At 35.4% G+C, this 19558-nt stretch overlaps 1 protein-coding gene across 1 annotated transcript; it reads right to left on the minus strand.

Annotated features, from left to right (window-relative positions):
- Window positions 1-701: 701 nt before the first annotated feature.
- On the minus strand, window positions 702-15780 carry LOC141619947 (uncharacterized). Its single transcript, XM_074436948.1, has 2 exons — window positions 15769-15780; window positions 702-1652 (listed from the first exon to the last, which is right to left on the minus strand). The coding sequence occupies exons 1-2, from the start codon at window positions 15778-15780 to the stop codon at window positions 702-704; spliced, it is 963 nt and encodes a 320-aa protein (XP_074293049.1).
- Between the last annotated feature and the right edge of the window lie 3778 nt (window positions 15781-19558).

The raw sequence follows: 19558 nt of genomic DNA on the forward strand, positions 1-19558 counted from the left end.
GCAAAGACACTGCCTTGCGTCTATTCCCAAGGGTTTCCTCTGCGAGAAGAAAGAGTTCCGTGTTTGAGTTATGGTAGGACGGAAATAATTCGGTTTTCCTTAATATCTTATGTGAATATTACGGGAAATTGTGTACTAAAAGATAAAATTTATGAAATATGGAATAGAAATATCCTCAACATTCCAGAACATTCTGACTCCGAATGTACTCTAATTACTGTCAATACGACCGTATCGGGACGTAGATGACAACTAAGAGGTAGACATTAATATTTGAGCAATCACTTTGACGATAATCTTACGAATTGTCACAAATCGTTCCACGTATCAAACATGCGGCCCAATCATCACCGGGTGGTTTGCGAGAGGTGCAGAAATGAGGTATCTACACCTCTAATGTTCCAGGAAGCAAAATTCATTGGGAAGAGACCCCCCCAGGGTCAGGTGCCTCCACCAAAGTAACATCAATATTATCAGCACTTGTCTCTGCAGTCACAAGAGGTGCTTCATCAGAGTGAGGCCCAGCCAGAGATTGGAACTTATTAGCTAAATTAATTGTAATAGGTTCTTTGGCAACTGATGTCTTAGAAGAGACCACACTCCCAGTTCCTTCAAGATGCTGAAATGGAGGAGTATGAATTTCCTCAATTTCAGAATCAGGTTTCTCCATAACCACAAGTTCAGGAGCAACAGCTGACTTTTTAGTCACAAGAGTCAGCCTTACCCTGAACAGGGTTCCCAGGAACAGGTGCAGATTGAGCCACTGTAGAAGTCTCAGCAGCAGAAGGCTTAGTAACCTGAGTTTTACCTTTAGCTCTATAGACCTTAGACTGCATCCCTGCACGACATTTATCTTTAGTATGACCTATTCTCCTGCAAGCCTGACAAAAGTAAGGCAGCCATTCATATTCAATTTTCTGCTCAACCCTACCACGAAAAGGAGTCTTAAAGCTGACTGAAGTAGGAAGGTCCTTGGACAAGTCCACCTCTATAAGAATTCTAGCAAAAGCAAGTTTACTCTTGTTCGTGGTAAACTCATCAGCACAAATGGGCCTTCCAACAAAGCTAGCCACCTTGCTTAACCCTTTGCTAGACCAGAGACAAGGATCCAAATGAGGAAACTTAACCCGAACTGGAACTAGTGGGGCAGCATGAAGCTCCTCAACGACTGTAGTACTCCAATTCTTAAGAATAAGAGGAAACCCATTCATGTTCCAAGAGTCGTTCATGATTTTTTCACAATCCTCCTCTGAAGCAAACCGAAAATAAAACCAACCCTTCGCAAAATATAAAACCTCCGGTGTCACAACATGATTCCAGGATTTAGTCACCAAAGATTGCATATGATCTAAAGTAGTTTGACGTCCCATAACAGTTCCTACTAAAGTATTCCGCCAGTATTCAACTTCTTCAATAACATCAGATTCATCAATTTCAATTTCCATATCCTTTTTAGGTTGAACATAAGAAAGAGGCATACCCTGATTAGAAGCATTGGAAAATTGATCCACAGAACGTGTTTTTGCCGGAGCAGCCTTGTCGCCAGAAGTCGCTCCGGTAAAAAGACCCGCAAAAGTCGGTTTAGAAGGAATAGCCGATGATGTTGATTCCGATCGCGGTTCCACCACCACAGTATCCACAACTTGAGATCGCTAGTATCGGGAGATTAGATGACCGTGATGGTCGAGGATGCAGAGGCGGCCGCCCCTCCCCCCCTAACCATGGCGAACATTAGGGTGAACCACGCCTATCGCAGATTTTGAGAGAATTTTTAGAGAGAGATTAGAGAGAAGGAGAGTATTATTATTATTATTACTATTACTATTATTATTATTATTATTATTATTATTATTATTATTATTATTATTATTATTATTATTATTATTATTATTATTATTATTATTATTATTATTATTATTATTATTATTATTGTTATTGTTCTTCTTCTCCTTCTCCTTCTTCTTCTTCTTCTTCTTCTTCTTCTTCTTCTTCTTCTTCTTATTATTATTATTATTATTATTATTATTATTATTATTATTATTATTATTATTATTATTATTATTATTATTATTATTATTATTATTATTATTATTATTATTATTATTATTATTATTATTATTATTATTATTATTATTATTATTATTATTATTATTATTATTATTATTATTATTATTATTATTATTATTATTATTATTATTATTATTATTATTATTATTATTATTATTCATTCTTCATTATTCATTCTTCATTATTATTATTATTCTTCATTATTATTATTACTATTATTATTATTGTTATTGTTATTATTATTATTGTTATTATTATTGTTATTGTTATTGTTATTGTTATTGTTATTGTTATTATTGTTGTTATTGTTATTATTGTTATTATTATTGTTATTGTTCTTAATGTTCTTATTATTGTTATTGTTCTTATTGTTCTTATTATTGTTATTGTTATTATTGTTATTATTATTATTATTATTATTATTATTATTATTATTATTATTATTATTATTATTATTATTATTATTATTATTATTATTATTATTATTATTATTATTATTATTATTATTATTATTATTATTATTATTATTATTATTGTTATTGTTGTTATTGTTATTGTTGTTGTTATTATTGTTATTGTTATTGTTATTGTTATTGTTATTGTTATTGTTATTGTTATTGTTATTGTTATTGTTATTATTGTTATTGTTATTATTGTTATTATTATTATTGTTCTTATTGTTGTTGTTATTATTATTATTATTATTATTGTTGTTGTTGTTGTTGTTGTTGTTGTTATTATTATTATTATTATTATTATTATTATTATTATTATTATTATTATTATTATTATTATTATTATTATTATTATTATTCATTATTCATTATTATTATTCATTATTATTATTCATTATTATTATTGTTGTTGTTGTTGTTGTTGTTGTTGTTGTTGTTGTTGTTGTTGTTGTTGTTGTTGTTGTTGTTGTTGTTGTTGTTGTTGTTGTTGTTGTTGTTGTTGTTGTTGTTGTTGTTGTTGTTGTTGTTGTTGTTGTTGTTGTTGTTGTTGTTGTTGTTGTTGTTGTTGTTGTTGTTGTTGTTGTTGTTGTTGTTGTTGTTGTTGTTGTTGTTGTTGTTGTTGTTGTTGTTGTTGTTGTTGTTGTTGTTGTTGTTGTTGTTGTTGTTGTTGTTGTTGTTGTTGTTGTTGTTGTTGTTGTTGTTGTTGTTGTTGTTGTTGTTGTTGTTGTTGTTGTTGTTGTTGTTGTTGTTGTTATGATTATGATTATTATGATTGTTATTATTATTATTATGATTATTATGATTATTATGATTATTATTATGATTATTATTATTATTATTATTATTATTATTATTATTATTATTATTATTATTATTATTATTATTATTATTATTATTATTATTATTATTATTATTATTACTACTATTACTACTATTACTACTATTACTACTATTACTACTATTACTATTATTATTATTATTATTATTATTATTATTATTATTATTATTATTATTATTATTATTATTATTATTATTATTATTATTATTATTATTATTATTATTATTATTATTATTACCATCTCCCCCCTTAAAATAAACTTCGTCCCCGAAGTTTCACCTGACTCTTCCCTTTCCGACTATTCCCTCAAATCTCATGTGTACTCTCTTCCCAAAGTTCGGTGTTCCATTCTTACTACTTTCTCACAACTTTCTTTATTTCCTCACATTCTGCACTTTCTTTTTCCTATACTTCCGAATTGTTACATTCACTCCCCCTAAAGAGAACTTCATCCCGAAGTTGAACTATCAACCTCAAAATACGGTCTCATTCACTCATTACTAAATTCCACAAATGACCATGTTCCAGGTTCAATATTCTCTCCTACTTACTGTAAATCCATAAATAAATCACACATAGTTCTAATGCGATGATATAACCCTACTCTACGAGCCTCCCAAACGTCAAGGTACAAGGTTCAGCCCACGATTAGAAACCATAATCCCATAACGACTCCCGACTCAATTGGCTCTAAGTCTACGCATAAGTCTCGGGGTATAACTCGATTATTACTACACACACACACACACACACACACACATATATATATATATATCATGTCTACTCACATACATGCACGTGTATGCAATTCAATCATAAACATGCGGACTCTATGAAACAACCAAATAATGTAACGTCGCTCCACGTATGACTCAACTATGCTCAACATTCCCATTTTTCGGATACTATGCCACGCATATACCGCGTCAAATTCACCACATGATCACACACAATGTTGTTAGGATCGAGATTCTACTTTGAATTGATGGAGAGGGTAGGATCGAATCGATAGAATCGGATCGTAGAATCGTAAGATTCTACAAATTCACTAAATATAGATTTTTATTTGGTAAAAATATATAATTGATGATCAAAACACTTATTTATACACAAAATATCGATAGTTAATGAGTTTAATATCATTTCATGAACATGTTTCTACAACTTACATGAAATTTAGATTTTACGATGTCATTATATAAAAATATGTTTTAATATGTTTACTATGGAGTCGAATCGTAGGATCGTAGAATCGTATTATGATCCTACCTCTAGAAAATTTCAAATAGATAGGATCGTAAGATTCTACAAACATGATAGAATCGTAGGATCCGGGATCGGTCAGACATTTTTGGATCGTAAAATCGTAGAATCATAGGATCGAATCGCGATTCTGACAACAATGATCACACATGTGTTTTCAATCATCCATTCCCATCTATTACCAACATTTCCGCTTATATGGAAGACCATATACACAATCATGCAAATGACCACTATGTCACACACACATTGTAAACCAATTACACATGTCACGCTAATAACTTTCATCCAAGTCTCACTTTTACATAGCAAAAACACAAAATGTGGTGAAACACAAACAATTCATAAGGTCTCATTCATATGGGGTCAACATGTCCATCTGACGCGAATCAACCACTATAGGTGATGTCACTCATATTTGAACACATTTAGTCCCTAAATTTACCTCATTCCTATGCTTTATAGCACTTATTTGGGTCATTTACTATCTTTAGTTTCCCATTTTGCATATTCTTTGAGGTTTTATCTCCTTGGTAGGAAAGGATTGCTAACCTTGCATTTATGAGGCGAATTGGAGCTAAATGGATCGCACCTAATGACCAAGCATAAAAAAGAAGACCAACACTAGAGGCCTAGGTAGATAATAAAGTGAAATGGGCAATGATGAAAGGATCTTTGCATCCCCGACATGATCCTTGCGGATTGTTAAGGAGGAAAAGAAGAGAAGCACTATGTCCAGGAAACCGAGCGGATCGAGCACGATCCGAGCGTCCTAGAACATTAGGATCCGGGCGTCTTGTTCCCAGGACGAGCGGCTTGAAGTGCCAGGACCCGAGCGTCTCACCCAGGATCCGAGCGGATCACAAGTCAGAAGAGCCTGTGCCATACCACGGGACGAGGGGACCGAGGCAGGACTAGCAAGGAGGATCCGCTCATTTCCCTCGGGAGTAGCATTTCCTCAACTTTTCTTAGGGTCTTAATAGTCATTTAAGCCCTTAGTAACCCTAATCCTTGTACCTAATCTTTAGTATAAATACCCCTTTGTACTACCTAGATTAGCATCATCCCTTAATCAACTCTTATCATCTCTTAATCAAGTTGTAATTCTCTCAAATTAGTCTTAATTTAGTTGTAATACATTTCTCAATATTAATCACATCTTAATCTTTCCTTAATTTCTCTATTTTTCTTCCTTTATTTTGGGTAATTAGAAGATTATTTGGGTTTATTTGGAGGATTGACAACCTTCCATCAATCATCAAGTACTTCTATTATTCTTTGCTTTATTATTTGAAATCATCTTCATAGGTATAATACTCTCTTAATCTTGTTTAATTATTGTTAATCACTTTCATTTATTCATCATGTTTTGCTTTGTTAGTATGATTGACAACCTTATTAGCATGCTAAACTTGATCATGAGTGAGTAGTTTCCTTAGCTAGGGTTAATGGGGAATTAGGGGAAACAAACATGGGGATTGATCTATGCTTAATCTAATATGATTTCATAATTAAATTGCTTGCTTGTTGTGATTTCAACTTATGCACATGTTATGTTTGATGAAATGCGAGCCTATGAATCCTTGCATTTTTTGATCCATCACCTATCTATTCAATGAGGTTTGTAAGCTTATAAACCAACTCGAGCCTCATTAGACCATGCATAAAGTTGAATAGAAAGGATTAAGTCGACTTGTAGGTGTTGTATAATCTAATCGATTCGGCTCCGAGACCCAAACCTTCTTAGGGATTGTAAGATATACACTAACTCGATCCCATCACAACAATAAGTGCTTGCTATATCATTGAGAACATGTTTGTATGATCAAACTCCCATGAATCCCCTATGAACCCGTGACACCCTAGTGCCTTTAATCAATTGTTTACAACTCCTTTTAATTTCCTTGCTTTGCTTTCATTACTTTACTTTCATCTTGTTGATTAGTTTAGATTACACGTCACCTCAATCCAAATTGTGACACCCTAAGACATAACTATTTGCAATTGAGAATCCTACATCAATACCCGCCCCTTGGGATCCGACCTTTACTTACCTCTTTACTAAGAGTAGTTTGTGAAGTTATAAATATTATTTTGGTTGGTAGCTTTTGACGACGAATTTGAAACCGAACCAAAAATGGCGCCGTTGCCGGGGACGGTGTTAAATTGATTTGATTTTCATTAATTGTTTTTAGTTGTGTCTTTCTTTACCTTGAGGAAGAGCACTTCCTCAAGGTACTTCTCACCTTTTACTCTTAGTGTACTTTGTAAGATGGATATTATAGATTGTTGTGTAGAGGACCATATGAGTACTACTCTCATCAAAGACCCTTTGCAAGCATTGGAAGCCTTAGAAGCAAGTGAGGCCAAAAACAAGCATTGAGAAATGGAAGTAGACCTCCTAGAAGCCGCTCTAGCCAACAAAGAGCTCACCTATGAGCAATTCATGTTAATAAATAACATTCTCGAGGAAGCATCACAATCCACTAAAGAAGAACAAGTAACCAATGATCATATCATACAAACCGAAGAGCTAGACGAATACATCATGGAATTTGAGTATGAGGAGCTTGAGGAATAAGTCGAATATGCCATGAGAATGGAATGTATAATGGAAATGGAGCATGTCCTTAGTGAACCTTCAATGGTAGAAAGTGAGGTACAAAATCCAACTCTAAAACCCCTTCCCCCAAATTTGAAGTATGCTTACCTTGATGAATCTAAAACCAAACCCGTGATTGTTAATGAAAAACTTGATGAGAATTAATTGGAAAGTTTGCTTGATATGTTAAAAGAACATGAAAAGGCTATAGGTTATAGTCTAGATGACCTTAAAGGGATAAGCCCCAATTTTTGCATGCATAGAATTCATCTAGAAGAGAACCATAGGCCTACCATCCAAGCCCAAAGGAGACTAAACCCCCATATACAAGAAGTTATAAAAGCGGAGGTTATGAAACTACTTGATGCGGGAATCATATATCCTATATCAGATTCTTTGTAGGTTAGCCCCGTTCAAGTGGTACCCAAGAAAGGAGGTACCACGGTGGTGACAAACGATAAGAACGAGCTAATACCCACAAGGAAGATCACCGGTTGGCGTATGTGTATTGACTACCGTAAATTGAATTCCACAACAAGAAAGGATCATTTTCCCCTACCATTCATTGACCAAATTCTTGTGAGGTTAGCCTCTAACAAATTCTTTTGCTACCTTCACGGGTACTCGGGATTCTTCCAAATCCCGATACACCCGGATGACCAACACAAGACTACTTTCACATGTCTCTACGGTACTTTTGCATATAGGAGAATGCCTTTCGGACTATGTAATGCCCCCGCTACTTTCCAAAGATGCATGATGAGTGTCTTCTCTGATTATCTAGAAACCATAATGGAAGTTTTTATGGATGATTTTAGCGTTTATGGAAAAGAGTTTGACTCTTGCTTGCATAACCTTTCAGTTGTATTGCAAAAATGTGAAGATGTTAGCCTTGTCTTGAATTGGGAAAAGTGTCACTTTATGGTCAATGGAGGTATTGTTTTGGGTCATTTAATCTCGGAAAAGGGCATCGAAGTTGATAAAGCCAAAGTTGAGGTTATAGAGAAACTCCCACCTCCCGTGAATGTTAGAGGAGTGATGAGCTTTCTCGGTCACACGGGTTTCTATCGCCGTCTTATAAAAGATTTCTCAAAAATCGCGAAACCCCTCACTGAACTTTTGCTTAAAGATGCCCAATTCCAATTCACTAATGAGTGTGTTGAAGCCTTTAATAGAGTCAAGGAAGCATTGATCTCGGCACCGATCATCCAACCATCAAATTGGGGACTACCATTTGAGATCATGTGCGATGCGAGTAACTATGCCGTTGTAGCGGTTCTTGGCCAACGGGTAGGAAAAGCCTTGCATGCTATCTATTACATAAGCAAGACTCTTGATGCCACCCAAGTGAACTATGATACTACCGAGAAGGAACTCCTTGCCATTGTCTATGCACTAGACAAGTTCCGTTCCTATTTGATTGGATCAAAAGTGATTGTTTTCTCGGATCATCGTGCTCTTAGACATCTCTTTATAAAGAAAGAAGCAAAACCAAGATTGTTGAGATGGATTTTGCTACTCTAAGAATTTGATTTGGAGATAAGAGACAAGAAGGGAGCCGAGAATGTGGTAGCGGATCACTTGTCAAGAATTCGATTCCACAATGCTGAGGGAGAGACACCGATCAATGACTCTTTCCCCGATGATATCTTGATGGCCATCCATTCACAACTCGAGAGGCACACCACACTGTGGTTCGCCGACTATGCTAATTACATTGTTGGAGGAGTTCTTCCTCCAAACTTAAACTACAATCAAAGAAAGAGATTCTTGTTTGAAGTGAAGAGATATTTTTGGGATGATCCTAATCTTTACAAGGAATGTAGTGATGGACTTTAATGAAGATGCATACCACTATGGGAAGTTCAAGGTGTTTTAGAAGGATGTCATTCATCACCTTATGGAGGACACCATGGAGCACGAAGAACAATTGCTAAAGTACTTCAATCGGGTTTCTTTTGGCCTACCATGTTTGAAGATGCTAGAGAATTTATTCTCCATTGTAATCCTTACCAAAGAACCGGGAACATTTCTTGGAGAAACACTACAAGTAAAACACGGGTTAGTGACGGGCCTACCAACGGAAAAAAGAGGCCGTCAGAAAACACGGGTTACTGACGGATTTGTGACGGAATTTCCGTCGGTAACATTTCCTGACGGACATTCCGTCAGTAACTATTGGCGCGTTGACAAAGTCAATGGCGCTAAAAAACCTGTGACGGAAATTCCGTCAGTAATTCCATAAAACTGACGGAATTTCCGTCATTGCTATTCACACTCAACAATGGAGTACAGCTGGAAAGCATTTAGCATACCTGACGGAAATTCCGTCAGTGTTTTCATAATACTGACGGAATATCCGTCAGTGGCTCAATTATTATTTGAATTTAGTGTGTGACAGGGTGTCACAATAATTAACCTACTGACGGAAATTCCGTCAGTTTTTTCAAAATACTGACGGATTGTCCGTCAGTAGGTCAATTATTATGACGTGTGCAGGTACTTACATTAGTGTTCTGATAAACTACCTTATGACGGATATGCCGTCAGTAAAACATAAATACTGACGGAATTTCCGTCAGGATTCTTGCTTTACTAACGGATAATCCGTCAGATATCCCTATTTACCCGAACTCGCAAACACTTTCCCCTCACTTTACCAAAATCCCCAAATCAATTAAAACTCGTCCCAACCCTAACCTCATTAAAACCCGACACTACCACCACCCTCCTCCACTTCCGGCGCCACCACCACCACCACCAACACCACCACGCCGTCGCCGTCACTATAAGGTAATTAACTTTATCTTTTTTCCTCTCTCCTTTATCTTTTTCCTTCTCCTTCATCTTTTTCCTTCTCCCTTTCTTGTTTTTTTTTTCTTGTCCATAGCAGCCCCGCCGCCGACGACCCCCTGCCGCCGACTGCCCCCTTCTTTTTCATTTTTTTCTTTTGTCAAGTTAATTAGGTATTTCTCCTTTTAATTTTTTTAATTAGTTTAATTAATTTAGATTATTAGTTATAGTTTTAATTGTTGTTGAAAAAGGGTTTGTGTTGATGCATGTTGACTTAGGATAGAAGCCAATGTTGTGACAGATGTATGTTGTTAATTTAGATTATTAGTTATTTTTTTTAATGTATGCATGTTGACTTAAGATAGATATGTAATTTTATTGTTAAAAATTAGATTATTGTTAAATGTTAATTACAATAGATATGAATTAGACTAGATATGTAAAATGAAAAATAAATCATGTTAGTTTATGTTAAATGAAAAAGTAGCCATTGTTGTATGTTTTGTTTTTAATATTGTTAAAATTATTGTTCATATTGACCTAGTACCCGTTCAAAAATTACTCACTAGGAGTAATTTTTGAATAGTCCCCGTTTTGGGACTGTCTTTGTACATTTTAAGTCACTTAGGTATTAAACATGTGCTTGTGATTTGTTCTCTAAATGCATATGTAGAGTAATTATTTATTCTACATTGTGTATTTGGAGAACGGATGGGAATTGCTGCCGAATTTTTTTCCTCATTAATAAATCACAAGTACATGTTTGCTAGTGACTTGAAACGTACATTGATGGGTTTAGGTTGGAGTGATAACGACCCAATTCAAAGAAATACAATATTTATATTGGTTAAAATGTTAAATTATTGTGTATTATTCTTGATTTTGATTGTTGTTAGGTTATTTTTTAATGACATATATAAATGTGTAGATACATAATAACATGAAAAGATTAAAACGGCAGTGGATGTATGAAAGATTAGACGAAAAAAAGAAACCCAAGAAAGCATTTGTAGAGGGGGTGAAAGAGTTTATTAAATTCGCGGAAGGAAGTAGTGAGTACAAGAATTTAGGTGAAATGAGGTGTCCGTGTAAGAAATGCAAAAATCTAGGTTTTAAAAGGAAAGCAGATGTTCAAATTCATCTTTGGTCGTATGGTTTCGCCGATAATTATTATGTATGGACATATCACGGTGAGAAACTACCTAGTACAAATGCTAGTGAGAATCCTTACCGTGAGTTCGTGGAAAATGCATTGCGTGATACTGTTAACCAAATTTTGGAGGATCGACTTAATCCTGATGACCTTAACAATGAAGAAGTGCGTTATGAAACCCCGAACCCCCAAGTTTCTTCGTTCTTTAAAATGTTAGAGCAAGCCGAACAGCCGGAGTTTGAGGGAAGTGATATGAGTTTGTTGCAAGCAGCTGCTAGGTTGTTATCACTCAAATGTGAAAACAACATATCTCTTAGATGCGCTAATGGTTTTGTGTCGTTCGTTGGTGACATAATTCCAAAGGAAAATCAAATGGCGTGCAATTTTACTGAGATTAAAAAAGTTCTGAAGGGACTCCAACTTCCCCATGAAGAGATTGATGCATATATCAATGGATGCATGCTTTTATGGGAGGAAAATTCTAATCTTGAAGAATGTACAAAGTGTCGTGCATCTCGGTATAAAGGTAAAAAGAATTCAAGTGGGAGGCGAATTCCATGTAAACCAATAACTTATTTCCCGCTTGCGCCAAGGTTACAACGACTATATGCAACCAAGCACATAGCAGGTGAGATGAGTTGGCATTACAAAAACTCTCGATTAAGAGAAAGAGGAACAATGGCACATCCAAGTGATGGAGAAGCGTGGAAGCATTTCGATAGAGAGCATCCAGATTTTGCAAGTGAACCCCGGAATGTTAGGCTAGGTTTGTGTACGGATGGATTTCAACCTTTTGGGCAGTTTGGGACGAAATACTCTTGTTGGCCCGTGATTGTGACTCCGTACAACTTACCTCCTTAGTTATGCATGAAGAGACAATTTCTTTTCTTATCTGTACTAGTTCCCGGTCCTAAGAACCCTAAGTCAAATTTAGATGTTTTCCTCCAACCGTTGATCAAAGAGTTGAAACAACTTTGGGAGACCGGCGTGGACACCTACAATGTCTCTAAGAAACAAAATTTTCAATTAAAGGCTGCATTAATGTGGACGATCAACGATTTTCCGGCATATGGTATGCTTTCTGGTTATTCCACAAGTGGATATCGTGCCTGTTCTTATTGTCCAGAAAATGATCATAGATCTTTTTGGCTTAAAAATAGCAAAAAGGTTTGTTGGTTTGATTGTCACCATGAGTTCTTAAGACCTGATCATCCTTTCCGCGACAATTGTAAGCATTTTCTTAAAAACAGAAAACTGAGAATCACATAGCCGCATCGAAACTAATGGGTGATGAAGTGTGGGAATCCGTAAAAGACTTGCCTAAAATAGTTGATGCTTCTGATCAAGAATTGAAAAGATTGAAAGATCAGAATGAAGGTTGGTGGAAACAAAGCATATTCTGGGAACTTCCCTACTAGAAAACGTTGCTGATTCGACACAACTTGGACGTTATGCACATTGAGAAATTTTTTTTTGAACAACTTATCAACACCATCATGGATGTACCAGGTAAAACTAAATTTGACCCTAAGGGTAAAGAAGACTAATGAACTTTGCTATAAACGGCCCACATCATCTAGGTTTGTTTTATCAACCGCGGAGAAAAAGGCTCTATGTGACTGGGTTGCTAATTTAAAATTCCCGGATGGTTATGCTTCAGATTTGAGTCGATGTGTTGACCATAAAAAGATGGTGTTACATTCCATGAAAATTCATGATTGTCATGTCTTTATGGAACGACTACTCCCCGTTGCCTTGAAAGAGTTGCTCCAGACAGGTCCTTGGAATGCAATAACTGAGATAAGCCAATTTTTTAGAGACCTGTGTACTTCTACGATTAGAGTTGATTCTATGGAACGTCTGGAGTCAAACATTGCGGAGATAATATGCAAGTTAGAGAAGATATTTCTCCCGTCTTTTTTCAATTCCATGGAGCATTTGCCTCTTCACCTACCTTATGAAGCGAAAGTTGGAGGACCTGTTCAATATCGATGGATGTATCCATTTGAGAGATTTCTTAATCATTTAAAAAAAAAAGATTGGCAACAAAGCTCGGGTGGAGGGTTCAATATGCAACGCTTTTTGTTAGAGGAAATTTTAAATTTCTGTTCTTTTTTTTTCGAAGATCACATTGACACAAAAGCAAAAGACTTAGATGTTGGTGTAAATTCCGATGACCAGTTGAAATCTAAGTTACCTGAGTTGTTCAATGATGACATGGGAACTACAACCGGGAAATGTATACAGAGGTACTTAACTGAGAAAGAGTATGAAGAAGCTCATTTTATGTGCTAAGGAATTGTGGAGATTTTTTAGAAACTTATGAAAAGTAAGTTAATACTTCATCATTACTCAATTGTTTTTTAATTATCAAATTAGATCGAATTTATAGGTAATTAATACATAACTAAAACACGCTTTCCCTACTTATAGGGAATTTGAGACACATATCAAAATCAATTTTTCCACTACTACAAAAATAGACCTAATGCAACATTTCGTGTGCAACACTTACGGTTTGTGTTGCAATTTTCAGTTAATTAAGCAACGCTTAATTTATAAATGATGCTTTTACTTACATAGGGCAACACTTTAATATAAGTGTTGCAATGTATTACCGTAAATGCAACGGTCTTATACAAATGTTGCATTTTGTAGCAACACTTGAGCAACACTTTTGTCACATAAGTAATATATACCCTAAAATTTTTTTAACTTGTTGGTTTTACCGCTTAAGTATTGTGAAATGAAAAATGAAAAATTAAAAAACACATTTTGCGGCGCCAACACATTCATTGATTCAATGTAATGATTATCCATCACCGCCTCAATTCATTCATTCATTCAATCGACAAGGGCGCGCTTCTTTATTCATTCCACCGTCTCTTTTCCTTTCTCATTCATTCGTTCAATTCCACCCTCTCTTCTTCACTCAATCTCAACTTTGATTGGATTATTTAAAACCGGTGAAGTCATATTATTTGGATTGAAGTCATTTTTCGATTGGGATTTGTCGAAAGGTATGATACTCCTATTTCAATTGTTTTTATCATTTTTAAGTTATTTTTTCGATATTGTTCAAATTTTGTGTATGAGTATTGAACTGTTGTTTTGTCGACTATTGTTTTTCGCATCTATTTAACTATTTTCATTCCTGTTAATTTTGTGTTTTTATTGAATTTCAATCTTGATATGATTGATGCTGTTGTTATTGATATGATTGATGTTGTTCTTTGTTGAGTGATTTAGGGTAGTTTATTAGAATAGGGTAGGTTATTAGAATAAGTTTGAAAGATGAACAAAAATTGAAACTAATCAGTGAGCGAAATATTAACTGATACTTTGTACCTGAGCACATAGCATGAGTTTGAAAGATGAACAAAAATTGAAACTAATCACGACAAATGAAAGTGTACATGACTGCAGTGTCAGAGTTCCTTAAAATAGAGACAAATATCCATAAAATGAACTAGGAAATCCCCCTGAAAGTGTTTCATTCAAACTCCAACTTACAAAGCTGAGACAAATAGACTGAGCCAGACAGCCTTGACAATGTTTAGCCAAAAGAGGAAGCATTGCTTTATGCTTTTCTGGTTTTCTGTGGACTGAACTGTGACCTGCTTTGGCTGCCTCAAACTTGTAATCTTCTCATTACATGACATAGGAATGATTTTGGGGTCACATGACAATTTGGACGAGCTCTTTAAGGCATTTTAAAAAACAGAAATAGTCTTGCCATAAACAAATGCCAAAACAGAACATTGCATCAGCATTCTGAGATCAGGTCCATCTTGCAGATAGCACAACTCCTAGCCCAGGATGAATTTTAAGACACATGATAGCTCATTTTGAAGCTACCTAAGTTAGCTATCATATCCAAAAAGAATCACTTCAATTTGTGGTCTATAACTCCAGATATCCAGGTTTAAGTGATATCAGGTCATTCTAGAAATGTACAGCAATCTTCATGTGCAGCAGCATGAACTTTGAAAATTCATGGCTCTCAGCTCAATTGGATTAAAAATGCCCAAGATACACCCAATGAAAGCTAAGGATGTTATCTTTCATCTCCAAAAAGAATCAACCAAAAATTTTCACCATATAAATCTTGAGATATAAGCATTTGAATTCAGACCAGAAATTCTAAAACTGCAGGAGCATTTCAGATGTGTCTGGTTCATTTGAAAAATGCATTTCTCACAAAATAAAATAGCTATTGGTCCCATTCCAAATCTCATAGTTAGATAACATATCAAGCTTTATAATGACATAAGAATCAAAGGGTTTGCTTGAGTAGAACTTTGGATATGAAGCTTCAAAGACAGGCCTGTTGTATGGATGTTTTAGAATGCAATGTAAAATCTTTTTCAGTTTGTGGGAATTCTTTGGGCAGTCCCATGGACTGTCTTTTGGCATTGAAAATGAAAGACCCCTTGGCCTAGCTCCTGCTGCACTTGGCATCATAGTCTTGGCAGAGACTTTCCCGATACAATTACACCCACCTAATAATAACAATGCAAGTTGAGTCTAGTACAGTTTCAACAACCAAATTTAAAATTACCCTATTCTAATAAACTAGCCTATTCTAATAAACTACCTGTTCTATCATTTTTACGGATTCCGATATCACAGACGAAATTAAAGTAGGAATGAGTCTGTTTCAATTCTGATCAACTTTGTCGAGTAATTACATTGTTAAATTTATAATTTGTGCTTATTTAATTCAGAATTCAGAGGATGAGGAATGATAGATGTTGGATGTATATTGCTAGACGTTTTCGAGTTTGAAAATGGAGTCATTGAGTTCTTGAATGTGTCATTTTCTAAGGCTGCTCATGGGAGTCAAATAAGATGTCCATGTAAGAGGTGTATAAACCGATATTGGTTACGAAGACATGAGGTGTATGATCATTTAAAAGCATTTGGTTTTGTTGAGGATTATTATGTTTGGACTTTTCATGGAGAGGATCATTTATCAACTGAAACCATAGTTGAAACCCTTGATGAAGAAGAAAATTTCAATGACAATACTAATACATTGTTAGACGATAGATTTAGAAGTTGTTTTGAAGGTGACACTAACGTACAAAATGGTCCCAATGATGAAGCTAAAAAGTTTTATAAGTTGCTAGAAGAGGGTCAACAAGAATTATTCCCGGGCTGTAAGAAATTTTCAAAACTGTCTTTTGTCATTCGACTATTTTTGTACAAGACACTTCATGGAATTAGTAATGTGGCATTCAATGATCTCCTCCAATTGCTAAGAGACATGGTCCCGGAAGCTAAAATTAGGAAACTTCATGAAGCTAAGAAAATTGTGAGGGATTTGGGTCTTGATTATAAAAAAATATGTGCGTGTCCTAACGATTGTATGCTATATTGGAAAGAGTTTGAAAATGCTGAAGAGTGTTATAAATGTCATGCCTCGAAATGGAAAAAATGCGAAGCAAATTCATCTAATAAGACTTCAAAGACTTCGAATAGTCGCCGTATACCTGCAAAGGTCTTATGGCATTTTCCACTAGAACCTAGGCTACAAAGAGTATATATGAATTCAGAAGCTAGAAGCTATGACATGGCATGCCGATAAACGTCCAAAAGATGGGTATCTAAGACACCCTGCAGACGGGTTAGCTTGGAAGGACTTTGATTCTCTATTCCCTTTATTTGCTAATGAACCTAGAAATGTAAGGTTAGGGATCGGCTTCGATGGGTTCAATCCATTTCGAACTATGAGTGTATCTCACAGTACATGGCCCGTTGTGTTGGTCAATTACAATTTGCCACCTTGGATGTTCATGAAACCGGAAAATTTTATGCTATCACTGCTCATTCCCGGTCCCGAGGGTCCTGGGAATAATATTGACGTATACTTACAGCCTTTGATTGAGGAATTAAAAGACTTATGGAATGTAGGGCTTGAAACATATGATAAATTTAGGAATGAAACATTTAAGTTACATGCTGCTTTGACATGGACAATTAGTGACTTTCCTGGGAATTCAATGTTATCGGGATGGAAAACAAAAGGGAAGTTTGCTTGTCCAAGTTGTAACCATGAAACAGAGTCCTTATATCTGAAACATAGCAAAAAAATGTGTTATATGGGTGGTCGTGATTTTTAGATGTTAATGATCCATTGCGACGTGATAAGAAGTCTTTTAATGGTAAAGTAGAACTAAGAACCCGTCCCAGACCCCTAACAGGATTTCATGTCTTAGATGAGTTGTCTGAATTTGTGATTTCTTTTGGGAAGAAAGAGAAGCAAAAGAACAAAAGTGACTTCCCATGGAAGAAGAAATCTATATTTTTGAATTGCCTTCTTTGGAAACACAATAAATGTCGACATAAACTGGACGTGATGCACATTGAAAAAATGTTTTTGACAATGTCTTGGGAACTTTATTGGATATTTCTGGTAAAAGTAAGGATCACCCCAATGCTCGCTTTGACCTATTAGATATGGGTATCAAACATGACCTACATCCTCAACTGTCACAAGACCAGAGACATGTCTTCTTCCCAAAGGCATGTTATTCAATGTCTACAAAAGAAAAGGATATATTCTGTCGTGCTTTGAAAGGAGCAAAACTTCCTTATAGTTTCGGCTCTAATATTTCGCGATGTGTGAATTTAGCGCAAAGGAAAGTTTCAGGATATAAAAGTCATGATGCTCATATCATATTACATTACTTGCTTCAAGTTGCTGTGAGAAGGTGCCTTCCCAAGCATGTGGCGCTTCCTTTGATTAGATTAGGAAATTATTTCCGAAAAAGCGTACAAGAAAGTGCTAAATCCACAAGAACTTGATTTCTTAGAATCGAAATCATCCAAATATTATGTGACTTAGAAAAAATATTTCTCCCAAGCTTCTTCGACATCATGGTACATCTGCCCATTCACCTAGTAGAGGAAATTAGGCTTGGGGGTCCTGTGCAAGGGAGAGGGATGTTTTTCATTGAAAGATATTTATGTAAATTGAAATCATATGTGCGCAATAGAGGTCGTCCAGAAGGATCTATTGCAGAAGGTTATTTGATTGAGGAATGCATGAACTTTTGCTCTCGGTACGTGGACGGAGGCAACACAAGATATGACAAAACCACATGTGACATGTCGGCTAATGAAACGAGAGGAACTTGACACTACAATATTTGGTAATTGTGGTCATCCTTTGGGAGGAAAGAAGCAAAGAAATGGACGGTACTGTTCACTCGAACACCAAATTAGTCTGCGCAGCGCATCGCTACGCCTTATTCAATTCAGATAGTCAAGAAGTTGCTCAGTGCATAAAGTAAGTAACTTTATCATCTAATTTGATTACTAACATTATATCATAAGCATTAATTTTTCTAATTACGTTTTTACGACAAACTGCACACTTTAACATAATCACCTAGCTGCCACTTATAAACCTTATGAATGTCATAAGGAACGACTGCAACCTTGAGTTCAAAGTAAGAAAACCAGTTTTCAAAACTTTTTTGACCTTATAGATTTTTAATTACGTTTACTTCTTTAATTTCTGAATTTATTGTTTCTTGCTTTGTGTAGAGAACATGAAGCTTTAAACTGTCGAGTAGGAAAAGCAAATGGAAACGTGCACGTAATCACGGTCATGATTTCCCAAACTGGTTGAAAGAAAAGGCGAGCCAAAACGGTGTCTCTGAACAAATATTTTGGCTTGCTAAAGGACCTAGTCCTACTGACCAAAAGGTTCAAGGGTTATTATGCAAATGGCTATGAGTTCTATACCAAATCACGCGATGTCAGATGCAAAACACAAAATAGTGGTGTAACCCCTCTCGCTTTAACTTCAAGTTTTGCTAGCTCTAAAGACAAAAATCCTGTTGATGGTGATGTTACCTATTATGGTGCAATTCTAGAAATAATTGAGCTGAACTATTGGTCTAAGTTTACTCTTGTGTTGTTTCGTTGTGAGTGGTATCAAGTGGAGAAAGATGAATATGGGATTACTTGTGTTAATGTGAACAAATCTTGTTCGGTGGATGATCCGTTTGTCATGCCATCCCAAGTGCATCAAGTATTTTATGTGGCAGATCCAATCGTAGATGGGTTGCAATATGTCATGACTAAGGTTCCAAGAGACATATTTGATTATGACATTGAAAGCTGAGAACCTAATAAAGACCTTATAATGCATTCTCGGCATGTGGAACCGAAGAGAATATCGATTGTCGAGGAGAAGATATAGATCCTACGGTTGTTGATGCAAATCTTGTGTTATTGGTCAACACTAATAATTTGTGTGATTTAAATAATGACAGTGATGACAATGATGACACCTTATGGGAATTTGGATGCAAGCCGAGGAAGAACATAATGACGAGGACTAATGAGTAGTGACCAGAGAAAAAATTTTATAC

Source organism: Silene latifolia, chromosome X (assembly GCF_048544455.1).
Source record: "Silene latifolia isolate original U9 population chromosome X, ASM4854445v1, whole genome shotgun sequence".
NCBI classification, from domain to species: domain Eukaryota; kingdom Viridiplantae; phylum Streptophyta; class Magnoliopsida; order Caryophyllales; family Caryophyllaceae; genus Silene; species Silene latifolia.